Raw genomic sequence first — 27,198 nt, forward strand, 5'->3', positions numbered from 1 at the left:
CATTCAGATCCAGGTTAGAATTACTACAAATAAAGTCTTCATTTCTTTTGAAGAAACATCTTTCCATAAGTCACACACTGTATTGCTAAAAGAGTAAACTTTGTATTTTTCCACTGCACACAAATTTGTTAGTCACAAATTTGTTAAAAAGGTCATCAGTGATAAAAGCTGTAAATATACCAAGTGCTGTTGTAGGCTGAGTGCTTTGATAAAGCATGAATCCACATTGACCAACTTAACAGAAACTTGGTAAGATCACTTGCTTTATAAATTTTACCGTTACATGTGACAGACTGCACCATCATCACTTTTTTCCTTCATGGTCGACTGTGGATTCACTAGGACTTATATCTCTGAAAACTGCACGAGTTTCTTCCTCCAAAAGCCAGTTTTCAATAGCATATGACTCATCTGTTGCTTTGACACAACCTCAAACACATCCAAGAGAATGCCCAAGTTCACCATTGTGCATGTGAACTGTTTTGTGCAGACCCAAGTTGTTAAACTGTATACTGCCATGCATGCCAGCTAAGAACATACCCTAGTTAGACAGAAGCTAGCTTGGCAGAAAAATGTAGGTGCACTGGTTAACTTAGTGCAAGGAGTTGGATAAAATAGCCTCAGACGGTAATATACTTTGTGTCAACAGTCTATATGAGAGACACGCAAGGCTCCAAAGCATATTACTAATTGTCGAACCAAAATATGGTTTAAACTGCAATATGTGAGCTATATGTATAGACTATGAAAACAAAAAATTCTCCATCACACAGCTTCGCAGTGCCTCCAGGCACAGTAGTCCTTTTCAGTTTGTAAATGGATAGGGCAGTAGTAGTTTTACTGGATTTGTTTACTCATCAGTCTTCTAAACTGGTTTGGCGCAATTTGCATATATTAGATATTAAACCTTAATTGTGTATGTGTAGTCTATATTCGTTTCATTTCATGTTACCTGGGACAGGTTGCTTTTCTCTTTGTCCTGTAGATGTACTAAAATATCATAATGCTGGTAAAGCTTTCAAAGCAGATATTGAATCTGAGTCAGTCTACAAATGTATTGTGCTTAGTATTTGAGAGATCACTTAATTCAACTTTTCAGTATATGATGGATTGTAACTGGCTTTTGAAGTTAGTCCCTTGATATTAATATTTCAATTTTAGGTATAAATATAAGATTTATTAAGTTTTTTGTTGATAATATTGTGATATTTTTTTAACATGCTTAGATAAGTATTATGCATCTGTTTTTTCTTTCTTTTTTGTGTATGTATCTACATTGTTGTAGCTGTGTTGCAATTTAAGACATGCTCAGAATAATGAATAAAAGTGTAAACACAAAATATAAGCATCGTGCAGCATGTAATATTACTTACTTTATGAACCAAGTTTAGGGTGTTTGAAGTGTTCAGTTGTGCACATTCTGTATAGAATAGAAATACTGAAAAAGGCAGATGTAGAAATGGGAAACACTGATGAAAGCGTGAAAATCAGTAGTAACTATCAAAAGAGGAAGCGTAATCCACAGAACTGCGTAAAGAAGTTGAGAAGAAAAAGTCAAACAGTGCTGAAGAGTACAGTAATTATAAGGGTGTAATGAAAAGGGCAGAATTACAAGGTTCAGATTGTGCCTGTACAAGAGAATCCTTCGATATTGTACCTGAAAGAACACGAGACAAGTGGTTTCTTGATTTCTGGAATGTAAGTAACAACAAATCTGGTCTGGAGAGGAGTAGGGGGCAGACATCCATTATCTTTAAAATTACTATAGGTGAAGTACACGTTTAGATTTGTAAGAAAGCTTTTCTAAGAATTTTTTGTGAAAGCACTGGATGCTTATCCCATGTGAATCAACAAAAGAATACATCTGGAACTTCGGTGGTAAGTTTCTGTGTTTCATTACACAACAAAACATATGTCATACATTCACAATGATAGATTTAAAAGCTTAATATTTTATTTAATGTGGATAACTGGGGGAGACATGACAATCACCCAAATAAATGAAGCAAGGAGGACCACAGCTCATATAGTTTTCCTACACAGTCAAGTCACTGCTCCAGGAAAAACAATCCCAACATGACATATCTGTATGGAGATCTTAACATTAGGAAGACAAATAGTCCTTATGAAGGTAAGTGTGAAGACAGAAATAAAAGACATCTTAGCCTTGACATGTATCATAAAATATTTTATCTGTTTTATATTATTGGCTTTGCACAATCACATAGTTTGACTCCTGTCAATTTTGTGACCACCTTAAAATGCAAATTTCTTCTGAGAAAAATGGTCATAAAATTGAAATAACTTGAGCAAATTGAACTTTAATGTTAAACAAACACATACTGCCTATGAATATCTGAAAAGAGACTCAGAATATTCAAAAACTAATAACTCTGTTATGGTCATTGCTTTTGACACACGACAATGTCTCTCTGCACCCCACTTGTCCGTAGGAATCACATTCTATAAACACCAGCACTGGACATCTAACTTCTGTGTGCATAATTTACTATCTAATAATGATGAAATAATAGTTATGTGGTCAGCGTAAGTAGCTGGTATGGGGGTAGACGACATTATTTCGTGTCTTAGACAGTATATTACAGCATTGGTTCCTGACACTGTACGTCAGCTATTTGTGTGTTCATATTCTTGCTTTGACCAAAATAAAAACTTCTCTTTAGTTAGCTTTTGGATGTACTTAACATAGTCGGGGTGATTTGATGGGGAACCTAAATGTCTAGTGCCTGGTCCTATGCATTTACCCTTTGACCGTCATTTTGGGTTAATTGAGAAAAAAAAAAAGACAGGTATCTTTTATTTTTGTTCAGGTATCTTTTATTTTTGTTCCAGACCAGTGGATGGAACTTGTTAAAAAGAAGAAGAGTAAAGGAACCTTTCAATGTTGTAAAAATGAAAAGTGACATGTTTATTACTGTCAAACCTCTTCTCGATAAGGTACAAAGATGAACAGTATCTGAATTTGGGCAGAAGGTTTTATAAAGTAAAATTACATGTTTGAAAATTATGAAAGATGGCCCTTTTTAAGTTTTTCTTTAAATATGTTTATGGTAGTATTGAGAATTTTGATACTGTAGACATGAGGGGGAGGGACAAGGGGACAAGTATGACTTACATTTCTAATGTCACATTTTGCCTCAAATACAATGGCACAAGACTGATAAAACTTTCCAAGCTACAGGATTACAGCAATTACAAATTACATTCCAGCAGTTCACCATGGGTATTACAGGAATGACGCTGCACGGTTTGATAACACTGATTGTTATTAATAAGATTTTGGGAGTTTTTCCAGAATAAACTCATTTACAACACATCAAGCATAGTATACAATATTAAGGCTAGAAAAACACTTTTTGCTACCATTACAATGGTACCCTGAGGATTTGAATGTTTCATAGTGTACAAAACAAATCTTCACATAATATTGTTCTTCTTTATAAATTATTATTTTTTGTGTTACATTGCAAAGTAAAGGATATGACAGATCAGGAACATTAACTGGTCCATTCTGTATAAATTTCTGTTAAAAAAATAATAATAATAATAATTTGATGTATTTTTCCAGTGGGTTAGCCCTTTTTGCACACTTGTCTTCAGTTACACACTAAAAAATAATAGAAATAAAAAGCACCACAAAGGTATCAACAGAAAATGCAAAATTGTAAACTTTGGTGGCTGATGGATGAATGTGTGATGCTCCAGCACAATTTCACTGCACTGCTGGCAAGAATAGTAAACAGGGGACATGTTGATACCAGGACATGATCTTTTCGCAAATTTCATTCTGTGTACTCAGTTGGATAGTAACTGCGTCTCACAGACAGGTGCATGGGCAATATACACATATATCAGCAAATCACTCAACATTTGAACAGGAGCGATGCCACTATTCAGCGATGTTGGCAAGAATGGGTGAATGAAGGCTCAACACGGCATCAAAAAGGAAGCAGTCGACATAGAGAGACGACAGAACGTGAGGACTGAGAAATTGTCAGAGGGGCACCAGGAGCCCTGGATTCATCATCACCATTGAGCTGATGTGCAACTGGTGCTTCAGTGACCACAAGAACCATTAATAAGTGGCCCACGGAAAGGAGGGGCTGAGCTCATGGTGACCCTTGCATTGACTACCATTCACCTCTGCATGCCAACGAGCTGGTTTGCAGTGGCGTCAGGCACATTTGGCCTGGAATCGCATCAACTGCAGTAGAACTATCTTTAGTGATGAACTGAGCCATGATGACCAGCGAAGATGCATCTGCAGATGCCACACACAGCAGCCATATACCACTTTGATTATCACCTGATATATGGCCCAACAGCCAGGATTATGGTCATGACCATTTTGGTTGTCATCCATGGCACCCTTACAGCACTGCAGTACGTCAATGATATCCTACCCCATGTTTCAGTGTCTTTCATGGAAAGCCACCTGGGGCTTATGCACTTATCAGTCAGAACATTCTGACTACCTAACAGATAGCCAGCATGCCCACCTTTGGCGAAACATCATGACAGGAAAGGAATGAGGTCTTTGTAAGCCACTGGAGGAAGTTGGCACCACATCTGCACACATAAGTAATCTAATTCCTGTAAATTTCAGGGGCGGAGGAGAAAGGGGAGTGAGGAGGAGTAAAAGGGGGGGGGGGGGGCGATTGGCTCTGATGCCACAGTAGGTCACAACCGAGATGTGTTTGTTTGGGTTCAGATTTGGCAAGTCAAACTTGGCACTGTGTTTCTCAAAGCACTCCCATCACACACCCAGCCTTGTGACACGGTGCAGTATTTTGCTGAAAAATGCCGCTGCATCGGAAAACATGATTATCGTGAAGGACTGTATGTCGTCTGCAACCAGAGTACGATACTCCTTGGCCATCATGGTGCCTTGTACGAGCTCCAATGGACCCACAGATGAACATGTGAATGTTTCTCAGAGCATAATGGAGCCGCTGCCAGCATGTCCTCAGCCTGCAGTACAGGTTTCAAAGACCTGTTCCCCTGGAAGATGACGGATTCGCACCCTCGCATCAGCTTGATGAAGGTGGTGTCAAGATTCATCAGACCATGCAATGCTCTGCCACAGCACGAACATCCAGTGCTGATGGTCACTGCCCATTTCAGTTGTAGTGATAACATTGGCACATGCATGAGTTGTCAGCTGCAGAGCCCATCATTCAGAGTGTTTGATGCACTGTGTGTACACACACACTTGTACTCTGCCCGATATTAAAGACTGATGTTAGTTCTGCCACAGTTCACCACCAGTCTTTTCTACCTGTCTGTTCAGCCTATGACGTTCGACATTTGTAATCAGGGGTGGCTGCCCAACCCCATGACACCTCGACGTGGTTTCACCTCGGTTTTGCCACATTTTAAAGACATTCAGCACAGCACACCTCGAACATCCCAGTCATGCAGTTAGCAAAATGCTTGTAAAAAGCATCTGGACCATCACAATCTGCCCTCGGTCAGACTAAGATAGATCGTGCGCCTTCCCCATTCTAAACATGGACAGCACACTCACTGATACTACATGCACCAAGCACGAGTCTGACTGTCAGTCATGCCTCTCCACATGACACTGCTATTGCTTCAACAGGTTTATATAAATAGTAGATCATTAGTCATAATGTTATGGCTGATCAGTGTATTTCAGCAAAATAATCCCCATCCACACAGGACAAGAGTTCCTACTGTTTGTCTTCATGCTTTCCAAACCCTACTACAGCTGTCAACATCAGTGGATCTATCCTTAACTGGAACATTATGGTCAGGGCCCTCCAGACAGCTTGGGAGTTTGACAACTAGTGTGCCAATGGACAGAATTTGTCATGATATCCCACAGGAGAATATCTAACCACCCTGTTAATCAATGCCGAGCTGAATAACTGCTTGCATAGGCACCCTAAATGGACCAACATACTACCAACCTGGTCAATTTCTAAAAGAATTTTGAAAATAGCATCCAATTTTTCTAAAATTGTCACCAGCTGTTTGTCTATACAGGGTGTTACAAAAAGGTACGGCCAAACTTTCAGGAAACATTCCTCACACACATAAAAAAAAAAAGATGTTATGTGGACATGTGTCCGGAAACGCTTAATTTCCATGTTAGAGCTCATTTTAGTTTCATCAGTATGTACTGTACTTCCTCGATTCACCGCCAGTTGGCCCAATTGAAAGAAGGTAATGTTGACTTCGGTGCTTGTGTTGACATGCAACTCATTGTTCTACAGTACTAGCATCAACAGGTTAGTGTTAATCACAAACTTGGTTTTACAGTCAGTGCAATGTTTATAAATGCGGAATTGGCAGATGCCCATTTTATGTATGGATTAGCACGGGGCGATAGCCATGGCGCGGTACATTTGTATCAAGACAGATTTCCAGAACGAAGGTGTCCCGACAGGAAGACGTTTGAAGCAATTGATCGGCGTTTTAGAGAGCATGGAACATTCCAGCCTATGACTCGTGACTCGGGTCGACCCAGAACGATGAGGACACCTGCAAACAATGGACGAGGAAATTCTTCGTGCAGTTGACGATAACCCTAATGTCAGTGTCAGAGAAGCTGCTGCTGTACAAGGTAACATTGTCCACGTCACTCTACGGAGAGTGCTATGGGAGAACCAGTTGTTTCCATACCATGTACAGCGCGTGCAGCCACTATCAGCAGCTGATTGGCCTCCACGGGTACACTTCTGCGAATGGTTCATGCAACAATGTGTCAATACTCATTTCAGTGCATCTACATGACTACTCTGCAATTCACATTTAAGTGCTTGGCAGAGGGTTCATCGAACCACAATCATACTATCTCTCTACTATTCCACTCCCGAACAGCGAGCGGGAAAAACGAACACCTAAACCTTTCTGTTCGAGCTCTGATTTCTCTTAGTTTATTTTGATGATCATTCCTACCTATGTAGGTTGGGCTCAACAAAATATTTTCGCATTCGGAAGAGAAAGTTGGTGACTGAAATTTCGTAAAAAGGTCTCGCCGCGACGAAAAACGTCTATGCTGTAATGACTTCCATCCCAACTCGTGTATCTTATCTGCCACACTCTCTCCCCTATAACGTGATAATACAAAACGAGCTGCCCTTTTCTGCACCCTTTCTATTTCCTCCGTCAATCCCACCTGGTAAGGATCCCACACCGCGCAGCAATATTCTAACAGAAGACGAACGAGTGTAGTGTAAGCTGTCTCTTTAGTGGACTTGTTGCATCTTCTAAGTGTCCTGCCAATGAAACGCAACCTTTGGCTCGCCTTCCCAACAATATTATCTATGTGGTCCTTCCAACTGAAGTTGTTCGTAATTTTAACACCCAGGTACTTAGTTGAATTGACAGCCTTGAGAATTGTACTATTTATCGAGTAATCAAATTCCAACGGATTTCTTTTGGAACTCATGTGGATCATCTCACACTTTTCGTTATTTAGCGTCAACTGCCACCATGCAAATGTTCTCTTTACGGATGAGGCTTCATTCCAACGTGATCAAATTGTAAATTTTCACAATCAACATGTGTGGGCTGACGAGAATCCACACGCAATTGTGCAATCACGTCTTCGACACAGATTTTCTGTGAATGTTTGGGCAGACATTGTTGGTGATGTCTCAATTGGACCCCTTGTTCTTCCACCTACGCTCAATGGAGTACGTTATCATGATTTCATACGGGATACTCTACCTGTGCTGCTAGAACATGTGCCTTTACAAGTGCAACACAACATGTGGTTCATGCTCGATGGAGTTCCTGCACATTTCAGTCGAAGTGTTCCTACGCTTCTGAACAACAGATTCGGTGATCGATGGATTGGTAGAGGCGGACCAATTCCATGGCCTCCCCGCTCTCCTGACCTCAACCATCTTGACTTTCATTTATGGGGGCATTTGAAAGCTCTTGTCTACGCAACCCCAGTACCAAATGTAGAGACTCTTCGTGCTCGTATTGTGGATGGCTGTGATACAATATGCCATTCTCCAGGGCTGCATCAGCGCATCAGGGATTCCATGCGACGGAGGGTGGATGCATGTATCCTCACTAACGGAGGACATTTTGAAGATTTCCTGTAACAAAGTGTTTGAAGTCATGCTGGTACGATTGTTGCTGTCTGTTTCCATTCCATGATTAATGTGATTTGAAGACAAGTAATAAAATGAGCTCTAAGATGGAAAGTAAGCGTTTCCGGACACATGTCCACATAACATATTTTCTTTCTTTGTGTGTGAGGGATGTTTCCTGAAAGTTTGGCCATACCTTTTTGTAACACCCTGTATATGTACAGCACATCTGTCAATTTCCATCTGATTCTTCCTTCGCTGAGTACATTTTTTTGCACTGCCAATGAACTGATATTTTTAGTAAGTACATGTCACTTTGTGGACATGGGTGATACTGTGTCAGCATCTGGTCAAAATTATTTCAGTGAAGTGACTCTCAGTTCTTTCTGATTAACCATATTCCATGATGAGCAAAAAGACTAATCAAATCCATGTAGAATTTTTGTGCTCCATGTTGTATTGTTGTGGTCTTCAGTCTGCAGACTGATTCTCCATGCTAGCATATTCCATGAAAGCTTATTCATCACCGAATAACTACAAAAACCCATATCTACCTGAACCAGGTTACTGTACTCATGTCTGTCATCCTTACTTTTAGTCATATTGAGCTATAATTTCTTTTGCCCCCTAATTTGATTCAGTACTTCATCAGTTTTATGATCAACCCATCTCCAGGATTCTTTTGCAGAAACAAATTTCGAAGGCTTCTATTCTGTTCTATTCTCATTTGAACTGCTTGATGCTCATGTTTCTCTTTCCTACAATGTCCCACTCCATATAAATACCTTCAGGAAAGTCTTCCAAACACTTAAATTTATTTTAGATGAGCAAATTTCACTTTTTCGTAAATGTGTTTTTTGCTATAGCCAGTCTGCGTTTAATAATATGCTGCCATCATCAGTTTATTACTGCCCAAATAGGGAAAGTCTTCTGTTACTTACAGTGCCTCAATTTCTAGACGAACCCCTGCATCACCACCTCATTTAATTTGGCTACACTCCATTAAAATTGTTTTACTTCTGTTGATGTTAATTTATCATCTTTTTTCAAGACCCTATCCTTTCCATTCAGCTGCTGTTCCAAGATCTTTCTCGTATCGACAGAATTATAAGGCCATCAACAAATTTCAAATTTATTATTTCTTTTCCTTGAATTTTACTTCTCTTTCCAGATTTCTCCTTGCTGGTCATTGTACAGATTGAATAACACCAGACATATGCTACAGCTGCATCCCACTCCCTTCTGAATTGTGGCTTCCCTTTCATGTTCTTTGACTCTTACAATTGCAGTTTGGTTTCTGTACAAGTGGTATAATGTGTAGTCCATTCAATGTTGTCAAAAGCTTTCTTTAAATCCACAAATTCTTTAAAATGTCAGCTTGCCTTTCTTCAAGCTATCTTCCAAGAGAAGTCTAGAGTCAGTATTGCTTTGTGTCTTCCTAAATTTCTCTAGGATCCCAACAAATCTTCCTAATGTTTCCTTCTGTCACATTTTCCATTTCTTATAAATAATTCAAGTCAATATTTTGGATCCATTACTACTTAAACTGATGATTCAGTTGTATTCACATCTGTTAACAACTAACTTCTTTGGAAGTGGAATTATTACATTCTTCCTGAAATCTGAGGACAAAAACCCATCTCATCTATACAGAGCGCGTTCCATAAGTAATACGACTAATTTTTCCTCACGTAACGGTACACCACAACGTGTTGTAACCGGATGGGCTAAGTGGAAGGAGGTGTTAGCTTCGAAATGCTCTTTGTCTCGTTCAGCTATGAGCTGCCGGAGAGTCAGAACGTGCGTTACCGTCAACCCCATTTTGAGTTTATGTAACAGGGTACAATGGATCATTCTGTAGAGCAACGGCACGGTATCAAATTTTACATTAAACTTGGGAAGTCCGCCACCGAAACGTTTCCATTACTTCAGCATGCCTTTGGGAATGATTGCTTGTCCAAATCACAAGTTTTCAGATGGCACAAGTCGTTCATGAAGCGCCGAGAGGAGATCACCGATGAACCTCACAGTGGACGGCCATCAACCACACGAGTCGACAAAAATGTGATGCTCATGCGCGATTGTTTGAACTCTGGCAGACGGCTGAGCCTTCAATTGATAGCACAAACTCTGAACATGTCAAAAACAACCATTTTCTGCATTGTGACTGAAGATTTGAACATGAGAAAGGTGTGCCACACTCGTCCCAAAAGTGTTGACCGACGAACACAAGCACATGCAAGTGCCTCGGTGCCAAGAAATGTTGGAAACGTTTGAAAATGATCTTAATTTTTTAAACTCTGTTATCACTGGTGATGAGTCGTGGATTTTTGAGTACAACCTTGAGACAAAAAGGCAGAGTTCAGAGTGGCACACCCCATCATCGCCCCACCCCAAGAAGGCACGCATGAGCAAACCCCGGATCAAAACCATGCTCATTGTCTTCTTTGAAGCATTGTCCACCACAAATTCATACCTACTGGGACTACAGTGAACTCAGTTTTCTACTTGGGAGTGCTCAAAAGTCTGAAAAGGAAGGTCTCACGCTTCCGAAGCGACATCAAGGACACATGGAAAGTTCACCACGACAATGTGCTGAGTCACAGCACCTTCACTGTCAATGACTTCCTGGCCAGGACCAAGACCCCATTGGTTCCCCAGCCTCTCTACAGTCCTGATCTGGCTCCCACTGACTTTCATTTGTTTCCTCAGTTAAAAGGAGTAATGAAAGGAAAACATTGGGACACGATTGAAAACATACAGGTGCCTGTTACATCAGCTCTAAAGGACATTCCAGAAAAGCATTCCAGGATGCCTTCCAGGGACGAAAACACCGCCTCGAGAAATGTGTCGACGCAAGAAGGAGCTATTTTGAAATTTTTTAAAAATTTGTACGAATGTATTCAGTAAATCATTTTTTATGAATTTGGTCACATTACTTATGGAACACACCTTGTATTGCACACACAGTGGAATATTTCTGTCATAGCTGGCTCTCCAAAGGATCTCAACAATCCTGAGGGGACACCATCAAATCCAGCAGCTTTGTTCCAACTTAGGTCTTTCAATGCTCTGTCCATCTTTTCTCTCAGTATTATATCTCTCGTCTGACCTTCATTTACTTCCTTTTCCCCATTTCACAAGACAACCTGCCAGTTCATTTCACTTGTACAGCTCTACTATAGATTCCTTCCATCTTTCAGCTTTACCTTCTTTTCTTGGTATGGTATGCCACCAGGGTTCTTGATATTCATACAGCTGCTTCTATCTTCTCCCCAGTCACGCAAGTTTCAAGAGCATTGGATTTCTCCTCTAACCATAAGCGTTTAGTCATTTTGCTTTTCCTGTCAATCTCATTGTTTTAGATGTGTGTATTCTCTTCCACCTGCTTCATATGCTGAATTTTTATATTTTTCTCGTTTCATCAGTTAACATTAATGTCTCCTGTGTTATCCAAGGATTTCTACTAGACATTGTCTTTTTGCCTACTGCATTCTCTACCCCCAAGTCAATCAATTCATCGTCTATTGTATTCCTCTCCCCCATTTCAGTCCAATGTTGCCTAATGTTCATTCTACGACTCTTAATAGTCTCTGGTACCTTCAATTTATACGGGACCCACTACTTCATTTTTCACCTTTTTTGCAATTTCTTCAGTTTTAACCTTCAGTCTATAACCAATAAATTATGGTCAGAGTCCTCATCTGGTTTCAGAATCTGTGTATTACCATTATATAATCAATCTGAAACCTTATATGACTCTTAAATCAAGTGTCAGTGCTGATTAACTACTGTGCAAAATTCTACGAGGGGGCTCCCTCTTTCATTTGTTACCCCAGTCCATTTTCTCCTACTATTTTCCTTCTCTTCCTTTTCCTGCATTAACATCTAGACCACCATCACAATTAAACTGTCCTATCTGATCATACATTCTTTCAGTCACTTCATCATCTGTGGATCTAACTGGCATACACCCTGCCACTCCAAATAGTTTTGACACTGGATTAATGTAAAATGGAAATATGTTGAAATCGTTGTTTTAATGTGTCAAGTGTTCTATACAGTCTCCCTCCACTTGAGTACAATGCACAGAAGGGTCATACAACCCTGTGAAACTGTGAGGAAAGTGGATTTTTGGGACACTGTTCAACTCGCTTGTTACACTGGCTTAAATGTCTGTCAGTCATTAGAGCGTTGGGCCATAATGTGAATTTCACGATTTTATCATTTTGTGGTATGTTCGTATTGATATCATCATATCTCATCACCTGCAATAATTTTTTCCTGGGGAAAAAAAAAACTCAAATTTTGAATCTCAATCAAGCTGCAGCATGCAGCCGCAAATCATCGTTTTTGCTCATGAGTGAAGATGTGGGGGGACAAACTTTTCACACACTTTTCTCTTCTTCAAAACATTCTGGAGATGTTTCTGATATGTTACTCCACTGTGATTTGTTACACAACACTGCGCACTACATTCCCACATCTATTCCTTAAAACTGCCTGCTCACAGCTTACTGGGCAAATGCTCATCGGTTGGTTACAGTTGTTAGTTCAAACTGCCACAGTATTTACTGTACTGATGATGCCAGTAATACAATTAGTTTAGGAACATTTTGGATGGATGGTGTACACTTGTTCTACTGTGACAGGTGCTGGCTTCATGAATATCATGGCTCCGACAAAGCATTCCTATGGTGTATAGTAGCCTACCTGTATTCCCATTCTCTGTTTGTTATTAGACCTACTTCTGTGTTACCCTTATTTCTTTTTGTAATTACAATCCTACAGTCACCTGAACTGAAGTCAGGTTCTTTGTGCCACTGGACTTCACAAAACTCCACTACATCTAGCTTCAACTTATCCAATTTGCTTTTTAAATTCTCTAACCTACCTACACAATTAAAGGATCTAACATTACACATTCTGATCTGTAAATGCCAGTTTTGTTTCCTGTCTATTTTATGCTTCCACATAGTTCCCACATTGGGACATGAACAGGGGTCTATTTTACTTCTGGAATATTTTACCCAAGAGAATGCCATCATTATTAAGCAATACAGTACAGCTGCATAACCTCAGCTGTGGTTTCTCCTTGCTTCCAGGTATTTGCAGTAACAGCACAGTGAGGTCATGCTAGCTGATGTTAAAAGACCAATCAGTCAATCATCCAGACTGTCACTACTGCAACTATGGAAATGGCTTCTGCCTTTCTTCATGAGCTACAAGTCAGTCTGGTCCCTCTACAGATAAGACCTCCATTGTGGTTACATCCATGGTATGACTGTCCGTCTTACTGAGGCACCCAGGCCATCCCTTCTTGGCAAATTCACAGACCTTCATAGGACATTGTCCTACTTACATAGTGCTATAAGACCAACTGGTTAACATCAGTGTATATCCTAACTTATCTGGCAACCATTTATTTTACTTTCATGATTCACAAGGACAGACCATATTATTATTGCATATCACTGCATTCATAATTATATTATACCATATTTTTTTCCATTATACTGTGACAAGTGAGGGGAATGAGTTTTGAGATATTTATTTTCATCTTAAGCAAAATGAAGGTTGATTATTATCTGAATGTTTGGATGCCACATTCATGGGGAAATTCATAAAAACTGTAGTGAACTTGAGGAGGTGCAATTTAGTTAATTGAATAGCATGATAAGGAGTTTTACATGAGGCTCCTTCACGCCAAGAAGTAAAAATACAACGAATTTTGGGAATTGTGTTAATTTCTAAAACTTATTCTACATTTATGGAGAGTTCAGTTTAGTTCCAAAAATAGTACCTTCCATTCTAAAGCTACTGCACCAAATCGAATATGACCTGACATAATATTGTAAATAAAATTCTTAGGTTTGTAATGGCTTACTTTAGTTCTCCACTTGCAAAGACAGAAAGATTATAAATGGAATAGGAGGTGAAAGAAGAAGAAAAAAAAGAGAAAAAGTAGAAAAAACTGCTTCCCCAACAAAGAAAAATCAGGGAGCCAATAAAAATATAAGTTCTCTTGATTGATTCATGGTTCTCCTTTTGGGTGAGTACAGGATGTTGATTTATTTGTATTAGTAGCTGATGATTTCAATTTTGACTCTTTTTGCTGAATTACAAAAATATTTCAATTTTCTAAAAACATTATGTATTTGCAGTATTAAAATAATAAGTGAATAATAAATAGCATTTAACATACCCATGTTGACAAGGCCGCTATTATTGTACAGTGTGCCAAGATGAGGCCCTGACAATGAAAGAAACGTGTGTAGACGAGGCAGCAGATGCTTCATCTGAGGGCGTGTGATTGCTGACCGTATAATGATGTTCCCCAGTGAATGTCCAATGAAGCTTATCTTTGCTGGATTTAGTCCACAGGCCTCCACATGATACAGGATCTCTGCCACCAACTTGTCCGTCAGCGTATCAAAATCCGAGAATGTATCACCCTGTTAATTTGGAAAAATCACATTCACATTTTCATAAATATTTAAATCAAATTTAGCTGGTCTTTCGACTAGATGTGATCATCACTTTTTGCATTTATAGTCCACAAACTCAGAAAAATAGACACTAGGTGAACAAAAATCAATGGATAATCTTCATGAGGTGCTCTATCTTCAGTCTCATGGTATGAGAAGTTATCATCAATACATAAGAGAAATTTTTAAAATTAAGTATCTTGTACAACAATTTTTGAGCATTTTTCTGAAAAAGGAATCAAGCAGTGCTGTTAAGGTGCATTTATTGAAGATATATGTAAATAAATTTTGTTATAACTGACAACCTTGTGGTTTTTAAAAACTGTAATTCCATGAGCCACTTGTGTAAACATACTTACAATGTCAAAACTATTAAGGAATAAGCCAAGGTATCATGTAAAATCCTGAGGAAAGTGTTTTTGGGGCATGTTACTAGAGTAACAGGAAAAAATGACATTCCAGTTTCCTAGTCATATGACAATAAACATGTATGCTGCTCAACTGTTGGTGCTCCAGAAATGTCCATTGAGTTAATATAAATGTGAGAAAAGAATTTGAAATGTCTTTGCAATGTTGTTTGCTGCAATCTGTCTTGCAATGAGCCAATGCCAGTGCAAGTTGTTTAGTTACAGCATAAGATATTGTAACTCCTGTAATACAAATGATTTACACACAAATAAAGTACAATTACATAACAAGGTAGCAAAGTGAAGTATAACTTCATAGCTGTGGACTCTCATTCAAAGAGTGGGAGATATTCATAGATCAGAACTCAGTCTTCCAGGATTGATAACATTTTTCAGTGTCTTTAAGAATATTATGGCATTATAAATTCAGACCTACAATGTGGTTATCACTTACATACAATGATATTGTTTTCCATATTTCAGCCATTTCCCATCTTCTAGTAAGAGTATGAGGGGGTGGAGATCACTTCTGAACAGCACGTTGCAAGGCATCCCAGGTATGCTCAATAATGTTCATGTCTGGCCAGCGGAAGTGTTAAAGTCAGAAGAGTGTTCCTGGATCCAATCTGTAGCAATTCTGGACATGTGAGGTGTCACATTATCCTGCTGGATTTGCCCAAGTCCATCAGAATGCCCAAGTCCATCGGAAGCAGGTGATCAGACAGGGTGCTTATGTACATGCCACCTGTCAGAATCATAGCTAGACAAATCAGGAGTCCCGTATCACTCCAACTGCACACGCCGCACACCATTACAGGGCCTCCACCAGCTTGAACAGTCCCCTGTTGACATGCAGGGTCCATGGATTCATGAGGTTGTCTCTATACCCATATACATCCATCTGCTCAATACAATTTGAAATGAGACGCATCCGACCAGGCAACATGTTTCCAGTCATCAACGGTCCAATGTTGGTGTTGATAGACCCATGCAAGGCATAAAGCTTTGTGCCGTGCAGTCATCAAGGGTACACGTGTGCGCCTTTGGGTCTGAAAGCCCATATTGATGATGTCTCCCTGAATGGTTCACACACTGACACTTGCTGATGGCTCAGCACTGAAATCTGCAGCAATTTGTGGAAGAGCTGCACTTCGATCACATTGCACGATTCTCTTCAATCATCATTGGTCCCGTTCTTGCAGTATCTTTTTCTGGCCACATCGATGTCGGAGATTTGATGTTTTACCGGATTTCTGATATTCGAGGTACACTCATTAAATAGTAATACGGGAAAATCCCCACTTCTTCACTACCTCGGAGATGCTGTGTCCCATCCCCCATGCACCGACTATAACACCATGTTCAAACTCATGCAGATCTCGATAACCTGCCATTGTAGCAGCAGTAACCAATCTAACAAATGTGCCAGACACATGTTGTCTTATATAGGTGTTGCCAACCAGAGCAGCATATTCTGTCTGTTTACACGTCTCTGTATTTGGATATGCATGCCTATAACAGTTTCTTTGGCGCTTCAGTGTATATGCAGTAACCATTCACAGACGGCACGTGGCAGCACTATATATAAAGTGTGACTTATGGGGGAGGTGAACAGTGCAGTCATTGTCATAATGTGGAAATGGGGCAATTTCTCTGACATCCCAAAGGGCATTATCAATGGCTTTCAGGCCATGCATGGGAGCATTTCCGAAACATCTAAGTTTGCACACTGTTCATGTGCCGCTGTGGTTAAAGTATACCGTGCATGAAAAATGATGTTATCCAAAACGTGTGCCACGGCAACTGTGGTGCACCACGGACCATAGGTGACACAGATGAACGGTGTCTCCAGGGATCTGTTTGGGCAAACAGACATTCACCTGTTGAGCAATTGACCACCCAGATTAACCAAAAGGCTAACAACGGAATCTCCTCAATGACCATTCAGTGAACGTTGCTGCATATGGGCCTCCACAGCAGGCACTTGGTTCAAGGACCCATGCTGGCTGCTGTTCATTGATGACAAAGGCTGGAATCTGCTCATCAATACCGCAGCTGGGCGTCCAATGAGTGGCGACAGATGACCTTTTCAGATGAATCGTGTTTTATGTTCCACCATAAAGAGCGCCGTTGGAATGTACAGCGTGAAAGGTCTCTCTAGGAATGGATCACCTCAAGTATGCATCTATCCAGGGAGACTGTGTCTATGCAGATTGTTTTTCTTCACCATGACAGCACCTACCAGCAGGACAATGCAATTTGACATACTGCTCGCAATGTACATGCGTGGTTCAAAGTGCACCAGGATGATTTAACTCTACTCCCCTAACCCTCAAACTTGCCAGATTTAAACCAAATCGAAAATTTGTGGGATCACCTCCTTCAGTCTCTCTGTGCCACGGATCCTCAGCACTGGAGTTGGGGTGGCTCCACATCCTTGTTGGTACCTTTCAGAACCTCACTGACGCTCTGCCTGCACGTCTCGCAGCTGCAAAGAGGCCACACTAACATGACTGGACAGTGTCCATGTAATAGCTGTGCAGAATGTGATGTGATAGTGTGAGCAGTAATCAACAATGGTGGATATGTGGAACAAGCAACTGACAGTTTTTAGTTACTAAACCGTGTTCAGATGTATAGCATAGCAAATGGCAGTTGCTTTCTTTTTGTGAACGACACATCTTCTAGTCTCCACAAAGCTTAGTTGTGACAACAGGCTACAGTGTGAGGATATCACTCAAATGCTATGCTTCCCAGACTTGAATCATGTTGAACATGTCTATGAACTGCTTGAAAGAAAATGTACTGTACCCAAACCAACATCTCGTATGGTGACTACAGGGCTGGAGATGTTTCTTTTTCAAAATTGTCAAAACGTCCTTAGGAACTCATCAACAATATCTTTGAATCTGTGCAAAGGACTACAGCCCATATAGGTGATCTCACTCCATAATCAGAGGACGTACCTACAGTTGCAACACACGTTACAACACACATTTTTTATTCTAGCAGTGCAAAAACTATCTTCTCATACAGAGAAAGTTACAGAGCACCTACATCAGTATATTCAAATATATTATTCTGTGTCTAAAACTATACCCCCTATGTAAGATGCTTGTGTACAATCAATCTGACCAGGAAGTTTTGTCTTCTGCTGTTCATCCTTTTCACATGCATCATCTTGTAAGTAAATCTGTCGTGATCATTCTTCTGACTAGTCCCATGTTTTAGGAAGTGTTCACTGTACATTTAAAAGATTTTAACATAGTTTCACTAACATGATGAGATTGTCAGAGCAGCTATGAACTAATTATATACAGTCTATATCTGGGGAAAGTTCAGAAGATGGAGAGGACAATGTTGAACTAAATGAGCATCGTACAGATTCAGATGTGGTTGCCTCTTCAAGTGACGATTCTTCAAATTCATTTCTTATTAAAGATTGCTTCTGAGTAATTATGGACAGACTGGATAGCAAATGACACCATTTGGTCACAGGGGGAAGGTCCAAAAGCAACAACATAATTTCTTATAAACCAGGCACTTTAGCACTAGTGGAAATCTTTTCTCTATTTTTGTCATAAATGGATGGATGACATTTTTATGTTCAGTAATATGCACATAATCAACATTCATGCGTAGTTTTACAGACAGTGTGGCACAAAAGATAGGCTGTGTGAAGGTGAATGGCTTTCTCAGTCCTTTGAAAAAGGGATGGGAAGCTTTGTAAGTACCTATGCGTGGCAAAGATCCGTAAGATACAAATGGGCCTGATGTACGTGCAGTTACCATGACTTACAAGATTCCTGATTTTACTATAGTGTATCTCATTTGGTGATAAAAACCTTGTAAATGAGAGGAAAAAGTCTGACAAGTTCACTGCTGTGCCTGAACTTATCATACCATTTCAACATAAGTATGAGGGGTTTCCACAAGAAAAGGTAATAAACAACTCTGTAGGTATAACTGAAACCTTTATTCAAAAGACATCACCAGAGGCTTGAGCACAACTATCCCACTGATTCATTGGCTGAAGGACTCACTGTTTCAATATTCCTGTGGCTGTGACATGAGCCAGTCTTCCAGCGTGTCCTACAGTTCGTCAACCAAGTTGAAATACTTCCCTTTGAGGCTCTTCTTTAGAGGACCAAGCACACGGAAGTTGCAGGGCGATATGTCTGTGCTGTAAGGTGGATGCCCAAGCTGCTCCCACTTGAAATTGGCCTTTACACTTAGTGTCACCTTTGACAGATGTGAACTTGCATTATCATGGGCCTTACAGTACACATCATGGTTTGTGATTTTTCCATGCTCGAGGAATCTGATGAGTACCAGACCTCAGACACTGAAAAAGACAGTGAGCACAGCAATGAATTTTTTTAGATGGATGTGACAATGCATGCATGCTTCCATTTCCTGAATGCCTCAATATGTCATCCCAAAGTGGCATACACAAATTTCAATTGGTTTGGTTGTTACGATGTTTGGTACCTTTTCATTTGAAGAGTTCTTTTAAATTAAGTTGAAACACTTTGGGAGAATAGGCGACAACTGATGAGCAACTCATTCCATTTTGAGGAGGATGTTTCTTCCAACAGTAGCTGCCCAAAAAGCCAAACAAACATGGAAGACTATTTTTATCTTATTTACTTCGAAATATGCATAGGCACACAGCACAAACCTTCAGAAATAATGTAACATTTTATTATTCCTCTAGTAGGTTATGGCAGAGGGTGAAACATTATAGACAAGATATCCCTCCACAAATTTTACAAAATAAACTAAGAACTGTTGCTTCATGCTTGTTTGGTTTTAAGAAAGATGTAAGAATGTAGTCATATGTTCCAGCCAACCTATGATCTGTTGTACTCATTTTCACTATGCTATGCTATCTATGAAAGAACGATGAAGACACAGGCTCTCAGGAAAACTCTTAAGTTATAATATCTTATAACTATACAAAAGGTGGAGAAGACATTTGAGATCAGTTATGCATTAATTACAGTGTTGACAAAAGAAGAAGAAGAAGAAGATTATGATGATGATGATGAAGAAGAAGAAGAAGAAGAAGAAGAAGGTGGCCATTACAAGTATTTTTTCATTTGGTAAATGAAAAACTGGTAGAAGCCGACCTTGGGGAAGATCAGTTTGGATTCCGTAGAAATGTTGGAACACGTGAGGCAATACTGACCCTATGACTTATCTTAGAAGGAAGATTAAGAAAAACAAACCTACATTTCTAGCATTTGTAGACTTAGAGAAAGCTTTTGACAATGTTGACTGGAATACTCTCTTTCAAATTCTGAAGGTGGCAGGGGTAAAATACAGGGAGCAAAAGGCTATTTACAGTTTGTACAGAAAGCAGAGGGCAGTTATAAGAGTTGAGGGACATAAAAGGGAAGCAGCGGTTGGGAAGGGAGTGAGACAGGGTTGTAACCTCTCCCCGATGCTATTCAATCTGTATATTGAGCAAGCAGTAAAGGAAACAAAAGAAAAATTCGGAGTAGGTATTAAAATCCATGAAGAAGAAATAAAAACTGAGGTTCGCCGATGACATTGTAATTCTGTCAGAGACAGCAAAGGACTTGGAAGAGCAGTTGAACGGAATGGACAGTGTCTTGAGAAGAGTATGTAAGATGAACATCAACAAAAGCAAAACAAGGATAATGGAATGTAGTCGAATTAAGTCAGGTGATGCTGAGGGAATTAGGTTAGGAAATGAGACACTTAAAGAAATAAAGGAGTTTTGCTATTTGGGGAGCAAATTAACTGACAATGGTCGAAGTAGAGAGGATATAAAATGTAGCTTGGCAACGGCAAGGAAAGCGTTTCTGAAGAAGAGAAATTTGTGAACATCGAGTATTGATTTAAGCGTCAGGAAGTCGTTTCTGAAAGTATTTGTATGGAGTGTAGCCATGTATGGAAGTGAAACATGGACGATAAATAGTTTAGACAAGAAGAGAATAGAAGCTTTCGAAATGTGGTGCTACAGAAGAATGCTGAAGATTAGATGGGTAGACCAGATAACTAATGAGGAGGTATTGAATAGAATTGGGGAGAAGAGGAGTTTGTGGCACAACTTGACTAGAAGAAGGAACCGGTTGGTAGGACATGTCCTGAGGCATCAAGGGATCACCAATTTAGTACTGGAGGGCAGGGTGGAGGATAAAAATCATAGAGGGAGACCAAGAGATGAATACACTAAGCAGATTCAGAAGGATGTAGGCTGCAGTAGGTACTGGGAGATGAGGAAGCTTGCACAGGATAGAATAGCATGGAGAGCTGCATCAAACCAGTCTCAGGACTGAAGACCACAACAACAAATTTGTGTGCTCCGAATTCATACAAGGACATGCTGAAAAGTAATGCCTCCATTTTTTAAAAGAGAAAACTTTTAAAGATTTCTAAATAAAACAAATATTATTAATGTTCTACATCTTTATTCTTCACATCTACATGTTTCTTTCTCAGCACAGCCACCCGTGGTGACAGAACACATTTCTCCAAACGAGATACCAGTTTATTGATAATGTCCCTATATAATGTTTGACTTTGTTGACAGAGCCACAGGCTCACCTCTGCTTGCACAGCTTCATCATTATACAAGTGAAGTCCTCGAATGTGTTATTTAAGTTTTGGAAACAGATGAAAATCAGATGGGGACAAGTCAAAACTGTATGAAGGATGATGACGACAGTGAACTCAAGGCGTCATACTGCTGCAGTGCTTGTGTGTGGTCTGGCATTGTCATGCTGAAGGAGAAGGTCCTCCAGGTGTGAACAATCTCTTCGAATGCAGAAATCAATTACAGCACACAGTTTTGTTACACACCACCATGTTATACACTACAATTGTTTGGTTTTACAAAAGCCCTCTAGCAGCAGGGTGCAGACATTAAGAATAAAGATGTAGAATCTTAGTAATGATTGTTTTATTTAAAAAACTTTAAGACTTTCCACTTAAAAAATTCAGAGGTGTTGCTTCTGAGCACACCATTTTGTATACTTTTTGGAATGACTTCAGGTGATAAAGTTACACAACATCAATTTCTGAAGAATGTGGGTAAGGATTTATTATTCAGCTATGCTGCCCAAAGACTGAATGGGTCCCATAGGCATAAAAATCTAAGACGAATAAATAAAGCTCTTTATCTAGCATAGCAAGAAATTGGTGCCAGTATGTAAAGATGTGTAGAACAGGACCAGCTACCATTGCCTAGCAAGAGAAGAATATGTTACATGTACCAAAGTATAAATTACATCAAACATTCCACAGTATGTGTGATTCGATCCAAACACGTATGCACATCCCGCAAAGATGACAAAAAAGAATGAATATTTTATTCCATATAAAATGAAAAACGATACGTCACTATCTTAAGAGGTTACTGAAATTAGTTTTCCAAAAATATAGGATGATCAAACTATTACTGAAATGTTTACTATCCTTTCAACTCTTTCATTACCATTGGGACATATATGTCCCATGATAGGTAATCAGAGAACCTATGTATCAGTATCTTCATGTTAACGGGAAACCTGGTAATAGCTTGCCGAGTTAAGCCTGCTAATGGTCTGCTAAATTCTTGTAAGAACAGATCGCACCTATAGGTTTTTCTGTTGTCAAGTTTTATTGTCAACCTTTTACTCCCTAGATGTCTCACAACAACAAAATTCCATCAACTGATTTTCTTATCCTCCTTGTATGCCAAATAATTGCATTGGGAAACAAATATGTGATTATCAAGAGGAGGAGAGCTGCTGGACACCCAACTGCTGCATACAATTATGTGGTGAACATTGGTGACCACCTACCAACTGAAGGTGAAACAAGAAGGTGTGCAAGGATGTGCTAAGAGAAAGAAGGAAACTACAACAAATGCATTATGCACCAAGTGTCAAGGTGTTTTGTGCAAAAACCACTTCACACACTATCCCAAGTAGGAGGATCAAATTTACATGTAATGATAAATATCTTGTCATTTGAAATTATCTATCAAAATGTCAAATATTTGTACTTCATAACTATAACTGGATTCCGTAGAAATGTTGGAACACACGAGGCAATGCTGACCCTATGACTTATCTTAGAAGATAGCTTAAGGAAAGGCAAACCTACATTTCTGGCATTTGTAGACTTAGAGAAGACTTTTGACAATGTTGACTGGAATACTCTTCTTCAAATTCTGCAGGTGGCAGGGGTCAAATACAGGGAGTGAAAGGTTATTTACAATTTGTACACAATCCTGACGTAGTTGTAAGAGTCGAGGGACACGAAAGGGAAGCAATGGTTGGGAAGGGAGTGGGACAGGGTTGTAGCCTCTCCCCGATGTTATTCAATCTGCATATTGAGCAAGCAGTAAAGGAAACAAAAGAAAAAATTGGAGTAGGAATTAAAATCCACAGTGAAGAAAAAAAAACTTTGAAGTTTTCCGATGACACTGTAATTCTGTGAGAGACAGCAAAGGACCTCTAAGAGCAAGTGAACGAAATGGACAGCGTCTTGAAAGGAGGATATAAGATGATCACCAACAAAAGCAAAATGAGGATAATGGAATGTAGCCAAATTAAATCAGGTGATGCTGAGGGAATAAGATTAGGAAATGAGACTCTTAAAGTAGCATATGAGTTTGCTACTTGGGCAACAAAATAAGTGATGATAGTTGAAGCAGAGATGATATAAAATGTAGACTGGCAATGGTAAGGAAAGTGTTTCTGAAGAAGGGAAATTTATTAACATGAATTATAGATTTAAGTATCAGGAAGTCCTTTCTGAAGGTATTTGTGTTGGGTGTAGCCCTGTATGGAAGTGAAACATGGACGATAAACAGTGTAGACAAGAAGAGAAGCTGCAAAATGTGGTGCTACAGAAGAATACTGAAGGTTAGATGGGTAGACCACGTAACTAATAAGGAGGTACTGAATAGAACTGGGGAGAAGAGGAATTTGTGGCATAACTTGAGCAGCGGAATGGATCGGTTAGGAGGACACATTCTAAGTATTGGACGGAAGCAAAGAGGGTAAAATTGTAGAGGGAGACCTAGGGATGAATACACTAAGCAGATTCAGAAGGATGTGGGTTACATTAATTAATCAGAGATGAAGAGGCTTGCACAGGATAGAGTAATGTGGAGAGGTGAGTCAAACCAGTCTCTCGACTGAAGATCACAACAACGATAATGCAAGTGCTTTTCTGAAAATATGTCATAAATGAAAATATCATAAATTAAAATACATCTCCTTACTTCTGGGACATACAGGTCCCACATCAAAATACTGGTGGGACATGTACAGCATTATTCATAAGACAATTGTGTGTAAGCCACAAGACATGCAGAAAAATGACAAATCTCTTCAAGTTTCAATCTATAATATATGCAGCATCATAGTTCCACTATGGGGCAGACATGTCAGAATGTGTAGGCAAATCATCCACTCCATAACGTCACACTGCATTACTTCGTGCTTGCAGACAGGCAACCTAACGAACAGATTTGCAAAACATTCTGCCGTCACACCTTCCCAGACAATTCATGTCAATGAACTGACACACATTTTGATGTTTGCAACGTCACAAACAGTTTCCACTCTGAGCATCTTAATGTGTGATAAAAACTCGGAGAGGTGCTCTATCCATTGCAGCATGTCTGTTTTTTTCCCCCTCCCTTGCACTCATATTTTGAAACCCTGTACATAGTTCTGAATAACATCTTTGTTCTATCACACCTGAAATTCAAATCACTGCAAATTTTGGGAGAGACAAATCAGTAAATCTCAATATTTTGTGTATTTCCATTTGATAATGTCATATGGAATAATGTTCTGGGGCAACTCAGCTTTCTTTCTTAAAGTGTACATTGCTCAAAAATGTGTTGTAACAATGATATGCGGTACTCACCCACAATCATCATATAGACACCTGTTTAAGGAGTGAGGCATTTCAACTTCTGCCTTACACATTGTTGTAAATAATCCACTGCATTCAAAAAGAACAATGGGGTACATAATTAACAATAACAGAAAAAAATGACATTCATCACTCCACATTAAGGCTGTCTTTCACACAAAAAGGGGTGGGAAGAACATCATCAGAAAGTAGACATTTAGATATGAATGTGACATTTAGATATGAATGTGTAACGTGAATATAAAAAGACTCATTCTACATTATTATGATTAATAACAGTTCATAATGAGAGGAACCCTCCATGGTATACAATCACTGGAAAGATACTTCTAAAAAAAAAGAGAGAGACTACTGCATAATAGACGTAAGACAAAACAAAGGACTACAGATACAGAGATTCTGAATGAAATGTATTTGGCTATCAAGAGGGCAATGTGTGAAGCCTTTGGTAACTATCGTAGCAGAATATTGGCAAATGATCTTTCACAAAACCCAAATAAATTCGGGTTGTATGTAAAGGCTGCTAGTGGCACCAAAGTGAGGGTCCAGTCCTGAGTAAAGTCCCTGAAATTGAGGGTAGCAAAGCAATATCTGATGTGCTTAACTCCATTTTCAAATGTTCGTTTATGAATGAAAACCCAAGAGTTTTGCCCCAATTTAATTTTGTACCACTGAAATCAGTATTAGTGTCAGTGGTGTTGAGAAACAGCTGAAATCGTTCGAACTGAACAAAGCTCCAGATTCTATACTGAATTTGTGGCTGAGTTAGCCCCTCTTCTAACTATAAGGAATGGTAGATACCTCAAACAAAAAACCCTGCCCAGCAGTTAGAAGAAAGCACCCATGTACAAGACGGATAGAGGAGGTGATCCACAAAACTACCATCCAATATCACTGACATCAATTTGTTGTAGAACCTTAGAACATATTCCGAGCTCAAACGTAATGAGGTATCTTGAAGAGAACGACCTCCTCCATGTCAACTACCATGGATTCCAAAAATATCGACCATGTGAAATCCAAATGGCACTTTTATCATGACATACAGAATGCTATAGAACAAGGCAGTTAGGCAGATGTGGTTTTTCTTGATTTCCAAAAAGCATTTCACTCAGTATCACACCAACACTTATTGTCAAAAATTCGATCATATGAGATATCAAGTGAAATCTGTGAATGGGTCACGGACTCTGTGGTAGGAAGGACACAGCATGTTATCTTGGACGGAGGGGCATTGTCAGATGTAGAAGTAGCTTCGGGTAAGTCCCAGGAAAGTGGGTTGATGTGTACAATATTAATAGTAACCTCTCACGTTTTGCAGACAATGGAGTTATCTACACTGAAGTATAGTATGAAAGAAGCTGCATAAATGTGCCTAACAATCATTCTTATCTTTTCATCCCATCCAGTATGTCTCCCATGACCCGGGGTTCTGGGCGACTTACCTGAACTGTAGCCCTTTTCCTAAACCTCTCCAGTCCTGTTGCTTTACCCCTCTTCCATCCCCTTCAACTCTTCTGCCAGAAGAAGGAGCCATTAGCTCTGAAAGCTTGTAAATGTCAAACTTTTTTGTGTGTGTGTGTTCTCCTGCTGCCACCTGGTAAGTAGATTTTTAACCTATCCATTTACTTTATATTGAATAAATATTAAATCAGGTCTTCATAAGATTTCAAAGATGGTCAATTTGCTTTGAATGTTCAGAAATGCAAAATTATGCACTTCACAAAATGAAAAAAAAAATGTAGACTCCTTTAACTATAATATCAAAGGGTCACAGCTGGAACTGGACATCTCAAACGAATACCTTGGTGTAACATTTTGTAGGGATATGAAATGGATGATCACATATTCTCAGTTTTGGGTAAAGCAGATGGTAGACTTCAGTTTATTGGTAGAATACTAGGGAACTGTAATCAGTCTACAAAGGAGATTGCTTACACATCGCTCAAGCAACCCATTCTAGAATATTGCTCAAATGTGTTGGACCTGTGCCAAATATGACCAACAGGGGATATTGAATGTATACAGAGACCGGCAGCGGGAATGCATACAGAGAAGAACAGTAAAAGTGATTACAGGTTTGTTTGACTCATGGGAGTGTGTTGCAGTGATCCTGAAGAAACTGAACAGGCAGACTCTTGAAGACAGATGTAAACTGTCCCAAGGAAGTCTATTAACAAAGTTTCGTGAACTGGCTTCATATGAATACTCTAGGGATACCCTACAACCCCGTATGTATCACTCATGCACGGATCATTAGGATAAGATAAGAATAATTACTGCAAGCACCGAAGCATTCAAACT

General features: G+C 39.5%; 1 protein-coding gene across 9 annotated transcripts in view; it reads right to left on the reverse strand.

The window, feature by feature from the left end:
- Nucleotides 1-27,198, reverse strand: part of LOC126355863 (protein FAM135A) — a 528,171-nt gene that overhangs the window by 11,615 nt on the left and 489,358 nt on the right. For all 9 annotated transcript variants that reach the window (XM_050006353.1, XM_050006355.1, XM_050006359.1 and 6 more), the window contains one exon: nucleotides 14,299-14,548. In XM_050006353.1, coding sequence (XP_049862310.1) covers nucleotides 14,299-14,548 — 250 coding nt within the window. The remainder of the gene's footprint in view (nucleotides 1-14,298; nucleotides 14,549-27,198) is intronic.

Source organism: Schistocerca gregaria, chromosome 3, assembly GCF_023897955.1.
Source record: "Schistocerca gregaria isolate iqSchGreg1 chromosome 3, iqSchGreg1.2, whole genome shotgun sequence".
Lineage (NCBI taxonomy): Eukaryota > Metazoa > Arthropoda > Insecta > Orthoptera > Acrididae > Schistocerca > Schistocerca gregaria.